Raw genomic sequence first — 21928 nt, 5'->3', positions numbered from 1 at the left:
TACCTATAGAGTACTACCTGACCCTTGATTTACTATAGTATTACAGTTCAATTACATAAATGTTTACCTACTAGAAAGGTATTTATTGAGCTTGGCATTTCTGATATATTTCCAAAATAATAGTCATTACTATTTGGAATGTCTTGCAGCATTTGGAGTTATCATAGGGAAAACGTGACCAGGGAAGAAGGGAAAGCTAACACTGGGTTAGCTGACTTAGCTCTGGACATCCCCACAGCCATTGAAAGGGAAATGGCAATGTTATTTATGTAGGCCATTTTCTAGCTGGGGTTTCTCAGACTCAACAACTTTGACACTTTGGGCCACAGTATTACTTGTTGTAGGTTACTGTTCTCTGGCCTCTACCAGCTGATGCCAGTAGTATTTTCTTAACCTCAGTTGTTACAATCAAAAATATTTCTGGACATTTCCAGATGTTCCTTGGGTTGGGGACAAAGCTGTCTCCTATTCCTGGTATTAAAGTAAACTAATGTTTGATTCTGAGTTGAGAGAAATTTGTCATGGGAGTCTTTATAAGGCCCACAGAGGAATATACAATGAAACATATTTTAGAAATTTTTAATATTACAGACAACACAGAGGCTTTTCATTTAAGAATTTAAAAGATAATCAGTTCTTGGGTATAGCTTAATGTATGTTGAAAGAAGAGCTTTGTAAAGACACCCAAGTGAGAGGTAGAGTTATTATGGTTCAATTATATAGGCTTCTTAAAAAATCTTGAAAAAGTTATAGTTAATATATTCTTTAGAAAGAGAGAGTAATTTTTTTTATTAGAGTGATATTGTTGAGGATCTTTACTTGAGATAGTGAATAAATCCTTCACAGTGCCTTTCAGCACCTCTTTAAGGAATATTATTGGCAGTTCAAAGAATTGAGTGTTTCCACACAGTTTCTTTAATGAAAACTGTGGATTTATATTTTTCTTTTATGGTCATTCTAAAAATTGTCTGTTTGCTCTCTATTTTAACTTGTGTAAAATTAGGAATTACAAGCAAATGATTTCAAACGTCACTAAAAGGCTATGATCCTAGATATGAGGATGACATATCAGTAGAATTTTATCAGTTATGGATCTCAGATACTGCTAATATTTGTATAATGAATAATCATCATATAATACTTTAAAATTTAATACATGAACAAAACTTAAAAAACATTTTCTTAAACGTCTCAGACTTTGTAGAAATATATAGAAAAAGCCTTAAAGAGTTATTTCAACTTTTACTCCTTTGTTAGAGTAAAGCACTTCAAAGTTTGATTTGTTTCTTACGGTCCATTTCCTTTCTCTTCATATTCATATGTGCAAATACATAAAGCTTTTTATTTTCTTTAACTGTGCATTTTGTTCTGCTTCATCTCTTGTTGCAGTAGGTCCTGAAGATCTCCCCATAACATAAATATGTTAACCTCATTATGTTTAGTGATTGTGTGGTACTCCATAATATGGTTATATACTAATTTGTGTAACTACTGCTTTATTGATAGATATTAGACTATTTATTTTTTACTATTATGAATGCAGTGAAATCCTGTGCAGTATATTGCTCTTTATCTATGTGTGTAAGTAGGTATTAAGTAGATTTCTCAATAAAATATAATACAATTGCTGAATATATACTTTTAAAATTTTGTTGAGTATTATCCCTCAACTTTTGTTGAGCCTTCTATAAGTTGTTTACCAGTTAATTCTTTTTTTTTAAGATTTTATTTATCTACTTTTAGAGAGGGAAGGGAGGGAGAAAGAGTGAGAGAGAGAGACATCAATGTGCTGTTGCTGGGGGTCATGGCCTTCAACTCAGGCATGTACCCTGACTAGGAATCGAACCTGCAACACTTTGGTTTGCAGCCCAAGCTCAATCCACTGAGCTACGCCAGCCAGCAGTTAATTCTCTTATCTATACAGTAAGGAGGGTACCATACTCCTTGTGTCCTTGTCAATCCTGGGTATAATTTTTAATTTTTACCAAGTTGTAGTTTATAAATATATTATATTTAAAATTCTTCTGTGTATTTTTGTTAAAGTTGTTTATTTTTACCTTCTTCCATTATTTGCCATTTTTGTCTATTTGCCATATTTGTCTTTTTTTCTTGGTATTTTAAAGAATAAGCTTTGCTTTATAGAACAAGTCTCCTTTGTTATAAATATTGTTCTTTTATTTTATTTTGCTTTATTTTATTTTTAACATTAATTTTCTTTTTCTAATTTTTATTTTTTCTAATATATTCATTTTAAAACTATATTTTATTGATTATGCTAATACAGCTATCCCATTTTTTTCTTCCCTTCATTCCCCTCTGCCCTGCATGCTCCCTTCCTCCAGCACTCCCTCCTTAGTTCATGTGCAGGGGTAATGCATATAAGTTCTTTGGCATCTCCATTTCCTATACTATTCTTAACCTCACCCTGTCTATTTTGTACCTACCATTTATGCTTCTTATTACCTTCCCTCATGTTCCCCCCTCCTCCTCCTCCCTGCTGATAACCCTACATATGATCTCGATTTCTGTGATTCTGTTCCTGTTCTACTTGTTTGCTTAATTTTTTTTTAATTAGGTCCAGTTGATAGTTGTGAGTTTGTTGTAATTTTACTGTTCACACTTTTGATCTTCTTTCTCTTAGATAAGTCCCTTTAACATTTCATATAATAAAGACTTGGTGATGATGAACTCCTTTAACTTTACCTTATCTGGGTAGTATTTTATCTGCCCTTCCATTCTAAATGATAGTTTTGCTACATAGAGTAATCTTGGATGTGTTATCCAAGATTAGCTAGGTTGTCTTGGATGTAGTAAAGTCTTTCATGACTTCAAATACTTCTTTTTGTCCCCTTCTTGCCTGCAAGATCTCTTTTGAGAAATCAGCTGACAGTCATATGGGCACTCCTTTGTAGGTAACTGCCTCCTTTTCTCTTGCTGCTTCTAGGATTTTCTTCTTATTTTTAATCTTGGGTAATGTAAATTGAGACAATTATAGGATAAGTAGCATACTTAGTTTCACAAAACTTAACATTGCAAAACTGTGTACAAGTTAGTACTTTTATATAACATTTCTTCATTTCAATTTATTGTTTGGAATATATTCAAAATCATAGAAGTTGTTGTACTGTTAAATAATTTCCAACTGTATTGGGCAAGAGTACAGAAAAGGGTTGGAAGGAGTGTTGGTAAAGCACATATTCTTACTGTTTCCCTTTCCTCATGGACATATTGTCTAAGACAGATCTGAAAAGATAATATGAAGCATGTTTAGTCACATATGAATAGAAGTTTTCTCATGAAAACTCCTTGTAAGTTTTGCCTCTGAAGCTCACCTGCCTCTCTCTCTAAAGGTGTTTGCTGGTTGATTGAATGAAATAAAAAAAGATTATGTTTTCAAAATAAAATAATAGCTTCTGATGATTGTATGTATCTTACAAATTATTTAATTTTGATTTTGATTTTTTCCTCTTATGAAAGGTGTTTTCTTATAAAAGTAGAAGTTCTCTGGTAGGGGGTTTAGAAATTTATAACCTGTGACTAAGTGAATATCAATAATTTAGATAATTTTCTTCTGCTGCTTTGATAACTTTGAAACTTGTAGTGTTATACCTAAACCTTTAGATTTTCTGGAAATATAGTTGAACATGCTTAAACTTGTTCACCACAATGATTTAACTTTAAGCACAAATGAAAATACTCAAATTCTACGCTATATCAATTCATTTGAATTTAAAGCAAGACTTTTCTTTATGTGGTAACATTTACTTTATACCTTTTATTGAACGTATTTGAAAGCAATGGACATGTAGAATAAAAATAGAAGGAATGAATGAATTGTACTTTCCACTGCTTCTTAGTCTCTAAGAATTGTAGGGTTTATAGAATATTTTTGAAATAAATTTTCTTTTTAACACATATAGTGTATAAATTTAAAGCAGATACATTATCTGTCACCTTTTAAGACTTAAAGTATTTCAGGCACTATGTAAGTGCTTTAAATATGTTGTGATTTTTTCCCTACAACAATCCTGTTATATAAAGGAGGGAACCAAGTTTTAGAGCTAGAAACCTCTCTTTGGGTTACTCAGGTGAATGGTGGAGCTGGACTTCAAACCCAATAGACTCAGTGCTGAAGACTTCTTGCTCAGAGGGTATGGCTGAAACAAACCATTATGTGTGGAAATGTGAACTTGATCTCACCAAAAAGTTGACTTTAAGATTCCCTCATACTTATTAATTCTCTCACAGTTTTACTGTTTTTAAATACTTATTAGATTACTGGGATGGCATGGAGTGTGTGACTGATTTTTACCACCTAAAAGTTGAACATCTCTTACTAATTTTTAAAATTTCAGCTACTTATATAAATGATCATTTGAGATTTTGCTTATTATATATCCTCTTGATATTAAAGTATTTTGCAGTAGAACCTAACTATACTGAGCTAAATTGGTATTAAATGAAACACCCAAATTTTCTGATCTGATAAGTAAGTCAAGGATACTGTACTATACTGTAGTCAAGGATATTAGAGGTCTAAAATATTTTCTCAGCTCTGGATATTGTCAGGTTTGTTTTTGTTTTTCTGATATTAGTATTCAGAAAATCCTTCAGTTTGATTTATTCATTCTTAATTTTGCTTCAGTAATTGGAAATAATGGTTTCTCTCTGCACTTAGTAAATTATATTCTTAGTTTTTTTAAAAGTCATCATTGTTCTCTATTATAATATTATTGTTAATACTTATGGCTAAAAAGAATAATTGGTACAGCTGAGCAGTCAAACAGCTGCCATAAACATCTTTGTTCTGCCATCTCTTCATTGGAGTACATAGAAGATACTGGTTGGCCTGGCTTGGGGCATATCGCATCCCTTGTATAATTATGTGTGGAGCAAGGCAATGTGGCCTAATTATAATTGTATACTTATCCCTGAGGGCAGGGTGTCTTCACTGACCAAAGAACAAAGAGAAGGATAATCACCATCACCCAATTTATTAGCTATATGTTATTATGCTTATTTTTGTCAACATTTTGGAATATGACCTCAGTAATCATTAACAATTAGCTCATGGACTCCAGTGGGTAATCTGAGAACCACAGAGTGTTAGTTAGGACCTTGCCTTCTCTCCATTAACATTAGAGACTACATTACTCTCCCTCAGTTCAAATTTAAATCAATGTAGTTATACTGTATGTGAATTTGTGTTTATCTATATATATCTATAATAAAGAATTAATTATATTATTAAGTGATAAAGCCTTCTAAGTAATATACTTATTGTCTTATTTATCTTAATCATTATTTCTTTACCTTAGATGGAAGCTGTTATTATAAGCATTCTACATATTCATTAATTTATAAAATAAGTATCTTAGTGACTCATTCAGCTAATCATTGTTCGACCCCACACCTGAATTATGACCTTCTAATGCCTGAGAACATCGTACATCTTCCCAAATGACATACCCTGTTTTTTTATATTTTAAGTCACATGATAGCTATTTTACACAGATTGCAGTTGGTTGTATGCTTTTTTTTTTTTTTGCACACTTGACTGATGACCATCTGCTTCCTAATTGTACATTTTGAGTATATTTTTGTACTCACTCACCATAGTTGTGAGCATGTTTGTTTTTTATTTACTTGCTTAGTAGATATGTACTGAGTAGTTGCTGTATCTATATAGAAATATGTACAACATATACTTTTATCAAATTATTTTGTGTTGTATTATTGAAGACAGTGTATCTCTCCTACGGAGGGGTAATTTCAGCAGGCAAGGGGATCGCTTGCTGATGGTATTTACAAGAGGGTCTTTGTATGTATGTATCACATCTTATCTATCCTTATACGTATCTCTGCCTATGTTTGTAATCATACACACATGTTAGACATAAATAAAGTATTATTTACAATAGTAAAAGGCTAAATAAAGTGTTTAAATTAGAACTTTGAAAAATGGTGATTCAGTAGATGAGGGTTTTTTTAATTTTTGTTTTTTGGTTAGTGAATATTTACTTCTTTTTTTTTAAACAGAAATAAGGTAAGCTTATTTGAGAAAGATTAAAAATAAGCACCTAAGAGAAGAAAACAAAAATAGGCTGTAATCTGAAACATAAGTGACTAATAAAAATGTTGATACCTTTTCCCAAAACTTTTGGAAAAGATATATATCTATACATGTTTATAAACATATTCCCCCTCCTTTCACAATAAGGGTTATGCTGTGTATTTTGATATGACTATTTTCATGATAGATTGTTGAACCTTTAGGTTATTTCAATTTTTCTTCTACTATAAACAATCTTACAATGAATATTATTGCTTATCTAGGAGGACATTTGTAATCCCTTTGCATAAATATCTAGAAATAAATTATCTGGATTTGGGGGTATATAGATTATTCAGGAGCACATAAACATATACAACCACTAATTGAAGATTACTAATGCAAGAGTAAGAAGGTTAAAAATGATCTGGTTAATGAAGGCTGATTCAAACCTCACAATTGGATTTTAGCTACTTCAATCTGTTTTATTTTTAATGAGATGTAAACAATAATTAATCTTACTTAGCAGTTTCTTTAAAACTTTCAGCATTTTCTCTATCCTCCCTTCACCCAACTTGCAAGTGTTGTTTTATTGTAAATATTTTCAAATAGTCATTTCTTATATTGATAAAAGAAGATAATTTTATCTACTTTTCAAAGACAGAATACAAATTTTGTGAACCAAGATTTAAGGATTATGCTTTTCCAAAACCACACATTTAGAAAAAGCAAGATAATGTGTGTTATTCCTTTCAGGCTGATCAGTTGATGTTCGCTTTGCACTTTGTTCGAGGCATGCATCCTGAACATTTTCAAGAAAATGTAAGTGAACGCAAAGGAAATGTTAGAGTTACAAAGAAGTCTGGTAATGTGCAGATTCATGGTTAGATTAGAAATTATTTTAGGTATAAATTATGTATTGACTTACTAAGGTAGAAATTTAGTGTAACAAGCTGATATCCAATTCTACTCCTGTGTGGGTGGACCCAGTATTCTGAAGTGAAGGTAAGGCAGAAAAAGTAATATAAGTAACACCCACACTGCCTAGATTTTTCTGAACTCAAGTCCACTTACTCAAGTCACCAGAAGAATCAGCTTTCTTATAGTCCTGATCTAAGCAGTGGAAGTGATAAATATAAAAATAAATGAATAAAACAATATGGGCATACTACATTATTTTTTCCATTGTTTATTATATTCACTGACATGCTCAGAATCAGCAGATGAAGCAAGAGGGCAGACAGTTCTCAGAATCTTCCTTGAGCCTGAAAGTTTGTTAACCTTTTAATGTATAATTTATCTTCTTTGTCTATGACTTCGTTTCTGGGCTACCATACAATGCCCTCTCAAACTTGAAAAGCAACCTCCTTCAGGTTACAGCTAACTAACCCATCTCTGGTGTGTTTCTAATATTAAAAATTATATATATTTGTAAGTGATTTTTTCATTATGACATTATCATAAAGTGAGAGTCCATTATTAGGTTGGGAAGGAATAGTGCATGGACAGTGCAACTTGGACCTAGTAGTGACCTTTAATGTTTAATGATTAGATTTTAATGATGTCCTGGGTTTCCCTTCATTTAAATAGTTGAAGCCATACAGACCATGCCTATGTTTGTTTCTCTTTACCTCCACATACTCCGGCTGACTTGTGCAGTTTCTCCTGAATTTATTAACTTGCCTCCCTTTATATCTATTAGTAACTTTGATGTCTTAATCTCCTCCTGTTAGTGTTTTTCATTGTAATCAGTATGTTCCACACTTTGTAAGATCTAATATTACCTATTTGTTCCTCCTGGAATATGAATACATTATCATTGAGAGAGAACACTTTTCTTTGACTCATAGGATAATAATCATTCATATTTATTAGTGATTTCATAATGTTAGTGAGAAGAGTGAATGGTCAGGGTGGGTGGAGGCAGGGAGTATGTTATTTTGGTAATGTTTCTATATTGCTTTCAAATTTTAATAGGTTTCTGCTTTATTTGCTCATCAATGTGTAAAAAATAATATAGTGCCCATTATTATCTGATTAGGGGAATGCAGAGTGAAGAAATAGATTTTCTTAGAGTGCTAGATTTCATAAGAGTTGACCAACTTTGATTCTGAGAATTAAAAAAAAAAAAAAGAATGACCATCTTCTCTCTCTCAGAAAAGATAATAGAAGTATTTTTCCAACATACACAATTTTTAAACTTTTGGTGTACCTTATTGCTTACTTATTAACAAATAGTGTATAATAGGACAAATTAATAGGTAGTGACAAATGCTAATTGAATGTGAGATTTACATTTTTTAGATATTGAGACTCCCTTATATATATGGTATAGTTTTTTGTTTTAATAAAATTATTTCTAGTAGATTTCATGTTCAAGTTTCAGGTTGATAAATGAACTCATAGTGTTGTACTAGAAATGGGAAGATGTGAAAGGTGTTTTTCTGTTGTTGTTTTTACATGGCCTTAGCTTCATGGTGAGGCATCTTATAGGGTTATTAAGAATATCGTGTTAACTGGTTAGTATTTTTACATTTTTTGTGTTCCTTATATTTTCATTCAATAGGAATGGGATACATTTACTGGTGTGGTTGTTGGGGACATGTTGCGGAAAGCTGTAAGTAAAAATAATAAAATTATTCTACTCTTAAGGAAAATAGTTCTGGCTTAGACTTCATTAATATAATTGCTTCAGAGAAGATTTAAATTATTGTTGAAATTATACTTTAATTAGAGGACTATGTCCTTGTCTCTATTGCACTTCTGTAAAATGGACCTAAGTATATGTTTTTGTTTTTGAAAACATTTTAAAAATACTAAATACTAATAAATTAATATAGTTTCCTTTTTCAGTATATATGATTTATTTCAGGAAGATTTTTATAATTATAAGAAAATCAAATCTTTTATTATTACTAGAAAAATTTTCTTTTAGGTTTTCTTTTTTATTGATGTTTTTTAAATTATCATTTATCCGCTTTATACCCTCTTCTACCTCCACTTACCTCCCCACCCCTGCAATCACCATACTATTGTCCATGTTCATGATTTCTTTCTCTGAAAAACTTTTTAAATAATTGAAGTTTAAAAGTTACTTTTTAAAACTTTTGATAACTATATTCAAACTTAGCTTTTTGTCTAGTAATTTTCTGTTTGAACATATAATGGATAATATTATTCTTCAAAAGGAGCACAGCTAAACTGTAATGCAAAACCTAGCTTATGTCTGAAATGTAAGATATATAAAAATAATACAATTTTATGGCAGTTTCTTATGTTTGAGTTTTTACTAAAGTTTCAGGGAAGATTAAGCACAATGAAAATGAATGCAGCTGTAGACAAAAAGGAGCCATAAACTGAACCTGACTAGCTCAAGGAGACCTGCGTGGTGGCCTTACAAACTCAGAGACCTAAAGTAACCACGTGGGATGGTCTGAAATTAAAACTTCCAAACTAAAAGGGAGTCATAATGGGTAGTCATATCCTAGGCCAGTATCTAATGTTAGAGTAATCCCCTCTTTTCCAGACCCCCCAGGGCATAAGCTCCCGCCAGAGCAGGAAAGAGACCACAGAACCCCTCTTTACGTGCTGTAAATGTTCATTGTTAGCCATCCTGTGCACACCCATATAAAAAGAGTATGTGCCTCTCCATTTTACTTTTTATCCAATCCCAGAGATTTCCCTCCTTTGCTTTCTCCCACCTCTCTAATCTACCACCGATAGATTTCATAACCCTTTTTCACGCCTCCTCCGTTGATTTTAATGTATAAAATAAACTACAAAACTGCCATTTGATGGAACATTTTCTCAATACTGACTTGAGTAATATATACGAAATAAAGAAATAATACATAGAATGAACTTTTAAAAAACATTTTGTTTATAAAAGTAGCTAGTCAATAGTTGAAATTTTTTATTGAATTTTACCTAATATACTAAGGAAAATAATTGCTCTTATTAAAGGACTCTCAACAAAGAATACGTGATCAACTTCCATCTTGGATAGATCAGGAAAGAAGCTGGGCAGTGGCCACATTAAAGGTATTTCTTTTTCAGTATGAGGGATATTAAAAATTTTTTGCATTTGAATTATGTTCATATTTTTATTTTATATTATTCATATTTGGTGTTGATATTTCTGTGAGTATGACAGCATCTCTGGGTAAAAGGATATCAAATAATTCTGATTAGTCCTTTTATTAATTATTGATTAATTACATTTTTTATTCAACATATCATCATGAGTCTACATTGCACAATGTTCTGTGCTGTGTACCCATAAAGAATATAAAGGTAAGTAAATAAAAGATCCTCTAATATGCTGGTGGAAGCCTTAAATATACACTAAATCAGGATTAGAAATGAGATGCAGTATAATACTTACATTGAAAATAATTTCTCAGGGTAGGGGGTGGGGGTACGGGGGAGAGGCAGAAAGCTGTACTTGAACAACAATAAAATTTTAAAGTATTTAAAAAAAAGAAAAGAATTTCTCAAATTTCACACTCTTTTACTTCTGTTCATCTTTTAAATATCTCTCGTCCTTACTATTTCTCCAGACTTGCAATCACTCTTAGTTTCAGCTGTCATTATTCAACTGGATTTAGCAGGTACTCCGCTTCTAAACAGACTTCTCCCCATTTTATTCTATCTGTTATGTTTTAAGTTTAGTTGAGGTACGGCTTTTAGTTGAGGTAAGTTTAGTTGAGCCCTATTTAAAACCTCTCATGGTTTCTTAACACTTGTAGAATGAAGTCCACTGTTTTTTCAGATAACATATGTTTCATGACCTATGCCTGAACTGCCTCTTCAGTTTTACTTCCAGTCCATTTCCTCAATGTTTCTTATATTTGCTGTTTACATTGTTCTTGCTACCTGGAATGCCCTTTGACTGTTTTTACTATCAAATGTCATATTTTTCTTAGGATTTACCCTAAGCAATACCTCCTATATAGCTTTTGCGTGATTACTCCATTCTGTCTTTTCTATCAGCGTATATCTTGGACATTCTTATATCGTAGCACCTACCACACTGATACAAAGTGGTTTGTCATGTCTGCCCTTTCTCCTAGAATCTTGGCCTTCTTAAACTTTATTTACCTAACATTTAGTGCAAAACCTGACTCATTTACTCTTTTGTTTATTCAGTGAGTTAGATTTAGTTAAATTTAGCATGGTTAAATTTTGTTAAATGCTTTTTAGTTGGGTAAATTAAGAGTATGAGTAGACAAACTAATGACACTAGTGGATAAGGTAAATTTTGCGTTGTTTATGTATTCCACGGGGTTAAATTATTTATCAGGTATCTATAATGTGCTCTTTGAGGATGGAGAGTATAGATATATTAAAGTCTTAGTTCTTGCTTTCTAGGTGTATACCATCTAGTGTAGGACATTTTTTTACACAATTATAATAGAATGCAAAAAGTGAAGAAAAGTGATTTTGAAGGGATTTCTGGATTATTGGGCAGGATTTCTGAACTAGCTCATGTACTCCTAATGGCAAAATTAATAATAATCAACATGGTACAGATAATTATTGTTTAAACAATTGATATGCTGAGAGGTTACACTTGAAAAAGATAACAGTTTAAGTAAATGTTACAAGAAATGCAAAACATTTAGGAAAAGCATCTTTACATTCAGAAATTTTATGGTCTACATTACTGTTGTATTATCATTTCAGTTAACAAAACATTTTCAAATGAACTATCTCATTTAACTATCACAAAAAGTCTAAGAGATAGATGTTATTAACTCTTTCTACAGATGCGAAAGGAGAATCAGCAGTAGTGAGTTGTTAAGTGAATGAATCTAAGGTTTTTTTTAAAAGTTCATACATATTGTTGAAGACCTACTATATGTTAAGCATCATGTTAAATAATTTAGATGCATAACCTTATTTTACCATTATAGTAAGCTAATGATGAGGTCATAGTTATGCCTGTTTTAGGAAGGAGGTAACTGAGCTGTAGAGGTTAAATAATTGACCCAAGATCAAATAGCTGGGAAGTGTTGGAACTATGATTTTAAATTAGGCATTCTGACACCAATTCCATGCCTTTAATATTTAGGTTTTCCAGATATAGTGTGTTCTTTACCTCTCTTTCTCCTTCCCTTTCTGTCTCTTTCTTTCTCACTCTCCCTGCTCCTCAGTGTTATTTGGCTGGTGAGGATGGGAGCATGAGGAAGAAAAAGCAGTTCAGAAGCCTAACTTCCAACAGTTCTGTGTTCTTTACTCAGGCCAAAGTGTTGATTTTGTGGAGAATAAAAGACAAATACACTTCGCTCAAAATCTATATATATTGCCCTAGCCAGTGTGGCTCAGTTGGTTGGAGTGTGTCCCATAACCAAAAGGTTGTGCATTCAATTCCAGTCAGGGCAAATACCTACGTTGTGGGCTGGATCCTTGGTTCAGCCTTGTACAGTCCCTGGTGGCAACCAATCAATGTTTCTCTCTCACATAGATGTTTCTCTCCCCCTCTCTCTAAAAAGAAATGAAAAGATGTCCTCAGATGAGAATAAAAAAATCTATACATATGTTTTCATTCTTTTTTACCTTCCTCTGATTTTCTTCACAACTACAATATTATAATAGTACAGTAGCGCATAGCAAAAACGATAAGAATAGCTAGCATTTATTAGTGACTATGTTCAAGGCATAATGCAGAATTTGAAAATGAATTATCTCACTAAATATATGCAATAAGATTATGAGGTAGCTACTGTAATTGTCCTCATTTAACACATGAGGAAACTAAGGTGCAGAATGATAGGGTCACTTGCTTATGGTCATTTAGAAAGTAAATTCAAGATTTGAAATTAGGCTTTTTGGTACAAAGTCTGAGCTTCTTACCACTATTTTTACTGCCTTCATTTCATAAATGTTTGTTGAGCAAAATAAGTGGATTCTGCATCATATCATTAATTGTTTTCTTCATTAATCTTTATTTGGTATCTACTGCCATTCAGTGTAGTGCTAGTGGAATAACAAATACAGGCATTTAATAATATAAATAGACTCTGCATTGAATAAACTTACAAAGTAGAGAGTACAACAAAGAATTGCCTTGTGGCGTGGTTGATGCCGTACTAGGGCTATACCCCTGGTGATCTGACCGGCAGTGTCTAACATCCAGCCAGAGAGCCCCTTCACTTCTCCTAGCCTATCTCCCATTTCTAGCCACATACACGATGATTATCTGTGTAGCACACATAAATTAGTGGCATTGGGGCCTTATACAATAATTGCCAACTAAAATTAATAGACAAGCATCAGGTGCTGTCATAATAGGCTTAGATCATTTATTGAAAATAATTAAATCTAAATATACTTTGTTAATATTCTGCTGTATAAGTGTAATTTTGTTAGGTTACTGAATGGTACTTAGGCAATTTAATAGATTATTTAGTAATGAAGATAGATATTTGGATATAGCATTCTTAAATACTTGATTTATGTTTATATTACATGAAGTTTTAATACTGTATATTCGTGTATAGATTTTCCAAATTCACCATTTTCAAAATAGTCTCCATCTGTACAAACTTACATTTCTGATCTTGTAGATCACTGTTGAAAAAAGTTTGAAAAAGAAGCCCTGGCTGGCGTAGCTCAGTGGATTGAGCGCGGGCTGCGAACCAAAGTGTCGCAGGTTCGATTCCCAGCCAGGGTACATGCCTGGGTTGCAGGCTATAACCCCCAGCAACTGCACACTGATGTTTCTCTCTCTCTCTCTCTCTCTCTCTCTCTCTCTCTCTCTCTCTCTCCCCCTCCCTTTCCTCTCTAAAAATAAATAAAATATTAAAAAAAAAGTTTGAAAAAGAGAGTGCTGTTTGAGGTAGACAAAATGAATAGGTTGAGAAAAGCATCTGAGAGATGATACTGTTTAAGGTGAATATTGAATGCTGAATAGAAATTTATGAGTTGAAATTTAGAATAGTAAGAGGCAAAGGAAGCAAAATGTTCACAAATAGTGGCAGAAATGAATATGGTTTAGAAAAACTTGCCCTATTAAAGATTTGATATTGATATGAAACTTGACATATTTTTACAATCTATGATCCTTAGTATGGCAATGTTGAAAATTGGTGCTTGTATGTGTCACGTACATCACAGTTAAAAACATTTGCACTTGTTAAAAAAAAGGTTTAAAAAAATCTGCACTTGTTTTTAATGAAAGGATTCCTTTCTCCACAAGGTGGAGATAGATAGGTACAAATGTTTTTACTAGAGAGAAGGTTCTGTTAACTTAAAAGTTTTGATTTAGTACTATTTGGGAAACTTTTTCTGTAATTTAATTATGGATTGAATAAGTCTGCTGTATTATTTCTGACCTATAAATGATTTGATAAGCAAATATAAACTAGAAAACAAGTAATAAATACCTATCAATAATTGGTTTCCATTTCCTTTCATACTAATACACATACATATATACTACATATACATATTTACATATATATACTTATATTGACTTGTAGCTCACTATATATGGTTGTTTTTATTTTTAAGATTGCTCTCCCCAGTCTTTATCAGACCCTCTGTTTTGAAGATGTAGCTCTGTGGCGTACTTATTATCATCATTCAATGTGTGAGCAAGAGTTTCCACCTATTCTTGGAAAGAAAGTTTCCTTATTTCAGCAGGTAAGTTATCTAAATGTGTAAAAGTATTTAAACATTACTCTTGTTGTTCAGAAGCCATTTAAATAAAAGCTCTGCCTTTGGGTGTCATGTAACCTTACTGTGGTGTAGGTAGGAAAGGACTTTCTACCTTTGCCATCTTATCCAGTCAGTAAAATCACTGGCAAAATTCCTGGGTAGGCTGTTGCCCACTGTAGCTTTTCTTACTCCCTCTGACTCTGACCCAAGGGCGATTTTGCAATAGAGAAAATGTTTTACAGAAAGAAATTTAGGTTTTTCACTCATTTTGCAGGGTTCTATCTAACGAATATATCTCATGATGAGGAAGAGGGGAATTTTTTTCATTCTGCATCAAAATAGAATGATGAAACCTACCAATGGGTTCCACCCTGTGTTTGGGGGAGGAAAAAGGCTTAGAGTTCCAAAGCGCTGTACGAGATGATACTCTGGAAGTGACCCTTTCATTTCCTGGAAGTAGTTCTGTTCCCTGTGTATCTCCTTCATTAATTCTATTTTACCAAGTATGTTTAAAAAATAAAAAGAAAAAAAAAGAAAAATTGTATTTGAAAATGTATACATGATTCAACATAAAAATAGTGATTTGAAAATATTAGGAAAGATATCTGGGCCTCTGTTCTGTTGTCATCAGAAATACCTTACCTGCATTCCCTATTTCCCCTGCCATCTGGTCCTGTATCATTACATTCTGAAGGAGCAGCTGTCCTGCACTAGCTCATGTTTACTTTTGATGATAGGTTTGAGGAAATAAATGGATTTTAGTAAATTTCACCTATGAAGATGTGTCTTTGTACAAACCTGTTGTGACACTTTGAAGCATAGTAAATATTGTGTAATAGCGATATTCACACATTTTAGTAAACATTTATTTAATTATCATTAACTATTGTTTAGTGAAAAAATGTTGTGAGAACTTTTTTATTTAAAAATATTCTGAACTTCTATCTTGAGGTTCTTGTGGTACAGGCTCTCAGACCAGACAGACTGCAAAGTGCCATGGCTCTCTTTGCATGTAAAACTCTGGGTAAGTGCAATACTTTTCTAAAACTAGACCACTGACCTGAGCTATTTGTTTTTAATCTACGTGTTATTTGCTTCTGACCTTAGTTTAGAAGAATACATGTAATTTTTTTCTTTTATTTATTTTACAATTTTCACCTGGTTTAAAAAATGATTTTTGTGTCAGATATGACCCTATTTTAAAAATTATTTATTTTTAAAGATTTTATTTACTTATTTTTAGAGAGGGAAGGGAGGGAGATAGAGAGAGAGACAGAGAAACATCAATGTGCGGTTGCTGGGGGTTATGGCCTGCAACTCAGGCATGTACCCTGGCTGGGAATCGAACCTGGGACACTTTGGTTCGCAGCCCATGCTCAATCCACTGAGCTACGCCAGCCAGGGCTAAAAATTATTTATTTTTAGAGAGAGAAGGGAAGGGAGGGAAAAAGAGGAGAGGAAAATTGATTGGTTACCTCTCAAACACAACCCTACTGGGTTCTGAACTGGCAACCTTGGCAGATGCACTGACCAGGAATCAAACTGGCTACCTTTTGCTCTGTGGGATGATGCCCAACCAACTGAGCCACACTTGTCAGGGTAGAATATGACCCTATTTAATGTATTAAGTTTGATACATAATTGACATCCGATGTTTAGTTAAGGTGTTTGAAGTTTTAAAAATAATTTTCTCATGAAAGTACTTTAGATATTTAGACATTTGTCCAAGATAAGGATTTCAAAGCTGGAAATTGAGTGTTTGATTTAGAAAATTAAAGCAAATTATACAGCTACCATAGTCTTAGGAAAAGAAGCCTTCAAAATGAGTTATTGTTGCTGTGTATAAAACAAAAAGTGAACATTTGTGTGTCTTGAAGATTATAAACAAACTGTATGATAATACATTTTTTAAGTTTTCATATAGGCTTACCTGTAGGATTAACAGTGTTTAATCATTTGGAAATAATAAACTATACCATGTTTACATTTATACAAGAAAATTTGGAAAAATTATGTTAAGGGAAGATTGTGAAAAGTGTTTTAGTTGAAGCATAGAGTCATCCAAGAATAATGGATTTTTATTATTGTAAACTACAGGAGGTTTTAGAAATATTTGGAAAAGGAAAGTGGCATAATTAAAATAGTGTGCTGACAATTTTTCTAGAAATCCTTCATTTCTATTTAATTTTTCCATATGTATGTTTATGAAATTTTATAGAGAAACTTTTTATTAATTGTAACTTACATATTTTCCCATTAATAAGCTTAACATCATTTTATGTATGTTTCTCTAAATTAGATTTTCTTATATAAATAAGTTTAGCACAGAGTTTTATGAAATTGAAAAGATATACTGGGCCTTCTAGACTTATCTTTGGAAAACTTTGGAGTATTGAATAATCCCTTTTTGTTAGTTTATAAAGCTGTTCTAGTTGGTTAGATCAGGATATTATTTTGAGAAATTGTCTCTTATCTTTAGATGGTCAATTTCATTCTAGTGGACACACTCTTTCCTTTAAACTTGAATGTGCATAATGATAATAATCACAGCTAAAACTTGAAGAGCTCTTACTATATGCCAGGTATTAGTCTAAATGCTTTACATGTATCAGCTTTTAATCCTCACACACAATGCAAGGAGGGGCTCTTTGTATATCCATTTAAAGATGAGGACATAAGACCACATAGCTAATAAATGACAGAATTCAAACCCAGCTTCAAAGCCTTTGTTCTTATTAAATACTGAAGGAGTCAAATTTATTATCAGTTTAGAGGGGTATTTTTGGTGCATATTAATATAAAAGTCTTGTTAAACCTTAGTTATTCCATACACAAATCTATCCCTACCTCAATGTACTGTATTAATTTCCTAGAACTTTACTAACTTCCCCAAACTGGGCGGCTTCAAGCAACAGTATTTATTCTCTTATTGTTCTGGAGATAAGGTGTTCAAAATTAAGCTGTTGCCAAAGCCATGCACCTTCTGAAATGTGTAGAATTCTTCCTTGCTTCTATTTAGATTCTGGTGGTTTGCTGGCAATCTTTGGTCTTCCTTGTCTTGCAGATGCTTAATTCAAATCTCTGCCTTTGTAATCACATGACATTTTCCCAGTATGTCTCCATTTTCACATGGCTGCCTTCTTATAAGGTCACCAATCAGATTAGATTAGGGACCTCTACTCCAGCATGACCTCATCTGAAGTTAACTAATTATATATGTAATGACCCTATTTCCATGTAAGGTCACATTCCACAATTGGAGGTATTGGGTTTAGGACTTCAACATTTCTTTCTATGGGAAACACAATTCAACCTGTAAGACCTACTAATCTAACTCTTCACATGATGGCTGTCTTCTGCTACACCTTCCACCAGAACATGCATATGCGCGCGTGCACACACACATACACACACACACACACATATGTTGAGGCTCCCTTTAGACTGGTCACTCGGTTGGTTGGTGATAGATATATGGAAGTACATCTGGATACTCTGATTTTCTTTTCTTAAACGGGAAGAAATGTCCTGTTTCTTTCATTTCTGTTAGAATATTTATCCACTAGATACATTTTACTTATTGATGCAGACACTGGCCCACAGTGTCTGCATCATTGTGGATGAAATGAGGCATTCACACAGACTACCAAGTTCGGTGGAGGAAAAGGGACATCATGGCTTTTCTCTCAAGGGGAGCAAACACAGCTGCCTCCACCATGACAGGCCTTTATTTCTATCTCTGGTCTCATTACATGATGGTCCTCATTTACCATGCACAGGTTGGCTTTAGCTGGTTACCTTTTACAGAAAACAAAGGAGCCAATGCCGCTAATCACATCACAGAAGAGGGATATTTGCAAATGAAAAGGCAAAAGTGGTTGAACTGGTTACACTGGTCCTTGGAAGGTTTGGCATGATTTTTAGGAAGTTACTTTGCAGTAAATGTTTGCCACTGGGGGCTGGGCCCACACCACGCAGAATGGCCTCCTACAACTTATATTGGGCAGAACATATTCCCACTTAACTCTTGGTTGCAGGTGACAGGTATCCATGTCAAACTCACTTAAATGAACAAAAGGGAGAGTACTGAGAAAGGAAGCCATAGTGCTGGCTTTTCTCCCCTTTTCTTTGTGTCTTTATCTCTCTGTTTCTTCTAGATTTTTATTGAATTCCTGCCTTTGTGTTGACTTTAGCCTCAGGGTTTATATATATTCTGGGGGATAAGGCTGCTGATTGCCTAGGATACCTTTTAAAGCTTGTGATTAAAGAGAACTTTCCCTGCCAACTTCATCATAAAAAATTTGGGGGTAGGTACTTCTGCCATTAATCCTAGCAGAAATAATTGGAATAGCAGTTTCCCCAAAAGAACACATGGCGGGGGCTGTTACCAGAAATGGTTCTCGAGAAGCGCTGGTACTAAACAATAGATATCCACTATAATCAGCTTACATATAATCTGTCCTAACTAATTTTCATATTTAAGTAGTTTGATAGTTAAACCTGTAATTTATAAAGTGTATTTTGAGAGTCTGATTCCTTTAAGAGATATAAAATATCTAACATTTGAATATGAAGAATGAAGCAGTTAAAGATATTAGTGTTCATGTTAAAAATGCTTATAAGCATACGTATCTTATAACTGAATAATGTAATATGTTGCCAAATATAAACACATATTGAGTTATAACTATATGAGTATCACAGGTGACCAGGTTCTTGGTGGCCGGGACAAAAAATTGAACCAAACACCCAGAGTTTATAGCAGAGAACATGGGAGCAGGCCAACTCCAAGCAGAAATTGACCTCATGGGCTGGAGGGACTCTATTCTTATAGGGCGGATCTTTCCTGGCTAGTTTTGGTGGGCTTTTACTGAGCGTGTACAAGCAGTTGTATTACTTTAAAGCTACTGCGCATGTGGTCTCCCATGATTTTCCCTGACTGACCACCAGGGAAGAGGGTCCCACAATGTTACCAAATTGACCCCTATTTCTCCTGGGGTCCTCTTGTACTAGGTTCACCTTTCCCTTTGCTCTAGAGTATTATAGCTCTCCATGTTAGAGATTGGTGAAAAGGAAAGGAATTATTTATTGAAGTTATACAGACTTAAGAGTAGTGACTTAATGTCTTCATCAAAATCCCAAAGTCCCTTAAAACACCCACAAACACACACAGCCCGTCCTCCCTTTGCCCAGTCTGGGGTACTGTATCTCAAGAAAAGAAATAGAAGTTCGTGACTCAGGCAGCTCCCGGTTCTTCCCAGTAATCCATGCTCAGCTGGTAGGCCTCCCTCGGTTCCGGCACCATCAGCTGTGTTGCTGGGATCTCTGCTAAAGCCGGGTGGTGATTCTTTGCTAAAGCTGCATGGTGATTCTTCTTATGGCTGTGGGGGTCCCCACTCTGCCAAAGGCACATGGTCCTCTCCTTACACGGCTGCAGCCGTGTTGCTCCTTCTCTTCAATGGCTGCCGAGTCTGGGTTTAAATATCCTTCCAGCTTTACTGGGCTGCCATCATGAGTCTGCTCAGGGCTGGCCCCATGTCGTGGAGCCAATCATCTCTAAGCTCTCATGCAGGCACTGTAACTAGGGGGAATTGCCTCCCAGTTACATCTTGAGGGGAAGTTCCTTCCATTCCCCTGGCTCAGAGCTTGGCCACAGCTATTTAACATATCTGTGCAACCAGTTAAAGATTATAGATACGTTAAATGACCACACTAGAGGTTAGCTGCAAAGCTTAGTTGCTATGCAAAACAGCTCTCAATGGCACTGCTCCACGTGTCCCTTCCCCCAACTCACACCTGTGGTGGAGGGTGAGGACATCCTATATATCTTTCTGATATTTCCTGCACACCTTGAGTTCTGGGCCATTACAAATCCTTCTTTTGAGGGCCCCCTGGCTGCACACTCCTACACATGTTCCAACTAAAGGTGAACCCATTTGCTGTTTTTCTTTTTTTTCCTATTCTTGCCATTATCCCCTTCTGCATTATCAATTTCACGTCCTTTACTGGATGATTTCTGTCAGCATACAAACGTTTTAGTACCACCTGTCTTAAAAATGTCTCCTATGGCTCTATTTCCCTTTGTAGCTATCATCCCAGTTCTTTATTTCCTTTTGCAGGAAAACATGTTGACGGTGTGTCCATAATCAGAGAATACAGTAACTCATTTATCTAACTCTTATTCTGTCTGGAATATTATATTTCTTCTTTCATACCTCAACAGTTTTAGGGTTCCTTTTCACTTTCCTTTACTGGCTGCTTCTCTGAGTGTCTTCTAAATGTAGGAGTTGTCTTCACTGCACTCTTACGCTGTTTTTCCTTCTTTCATTATTATATATTTTCTCTCTACGTGATCTCACCTAGTCCTTGGCTTTAATTTAATAAAAATCACTGACTCTTTTAACTGTTATTTCTAGCCCAGGCATCTGCCTAGAATTCTATAGACTCAGATATCTGAATGCTCATTTGGTGTTTTCATATGAATGTCCCATTACAAATTTAACATGACCAGCACAACACTTGTGATTTTCTGCGAGCATCCACACAGGTGTTCAAACCAAAAAGCTAGAAGTAATCCTACTCTCTTTCCTTACTTTAAATTTTTTAAAAATTATTTATTAACTGTAGAAAGAGAGAAGGAGAAGGAGAAAGAGCGAGAGAAACATTAATTTGTTGTTCCACTTTTTTATGCATTCTTTGGTTCTTTCTTGTATGTGCTCTGACCAGGGATTGAACCGACAACATTGCTCAGGAAGCACTGAGCAATACTTCAGGAAGACACTCTAACCAGCTGAGTCATCTGATTTGGAGTCTGTTTCTTTACTTCAAATATACAATCTACCAGCAAGTCCTTTTAATTCCAACTCTAAAATTTACTCTGAATTCATTTACTTTTTGTCACTGCTATAACCGTAATGTAAACAACCATCATCTCTCACTTCAATTACGCCATAGTTTTGGCTCTGTCTTCAGAATAAATTCAGAATCCCATTACTTCTCACACCTTCACTACCATCTACCACTTGCTTCAAACCACTATCATATGAGCAAGATTATTGTCATTCAGGCCTCTTTTCTTCCCCGCTTCCTATTTTCAACACAGTAGCTAGATAGATGCCTTTTGTAATATGTTAGATCACATGACTCTGTTCAGACTCTTCTGATGGGGTCTCATCTTTCTGAGTCCTTACAGTGTTACAGGGTCTTACCTCTCCT

The 21928-nt window shown here is 34.1% G+C and overlaps 1 protein-coding gene across 3 annotated transcripts in view; it reads left to right on the top strand.

Moving 5' to 3' along the window:
* Window positions 1-21928, top strand: part of DYNC2H1 (dynein cytoplasmic 2 heavy chain 1) — a 319367-nt gene that overhangs the window by 153816 nt on the left and 143623 nt on the right. For all 3 annotated transcript variants that reach the window (XM_036028642.1, XM_028516717.2, XM_028516716.2), the window contains 5 exons: window positions 6809-6874; window positions 8619-8669; window positions 10016-10093; window positions 14567-14698; window positions 15665-15737. In XM_036028642.1, the coding sequence (XP_035884535.1) occupies window positions 6809-6874; window positions 8619-8669; window positions 10016-10093; window positions 14567-14698; window positions 15665-15737 (400 nt within the window). The remainder of the gene's footprint in view (window positions 1-6808; window positions 6875-8618; window positions 8670-10015; window positions 10094-14566; window positions 14699-15664; window positions 15738-21928) is intronic.

Source organism: Phyllostomus discolor, chromosome 6 (genome assembly GCF_004126475.2).
Source record: "Phyllostomus discolor isolate MPI-MPIP mPhyDis1 chromosome 6, mPhyDis1.pri.v3, whole genome shotgun sequence".
NCBI classification, from domain to species: domain Eukaryota; kingdom Metazoa; phylum Chordata; class Mammalia; order Chiroptera; family Phyllostomidae; genus Phyllostomus; species Phyllostomus discolor.
The sequence above is the reverse complement of the archived record's forward strand: the minus strand, read 5'-3'. Positions and strand labels throughout refer to the sequence as shown.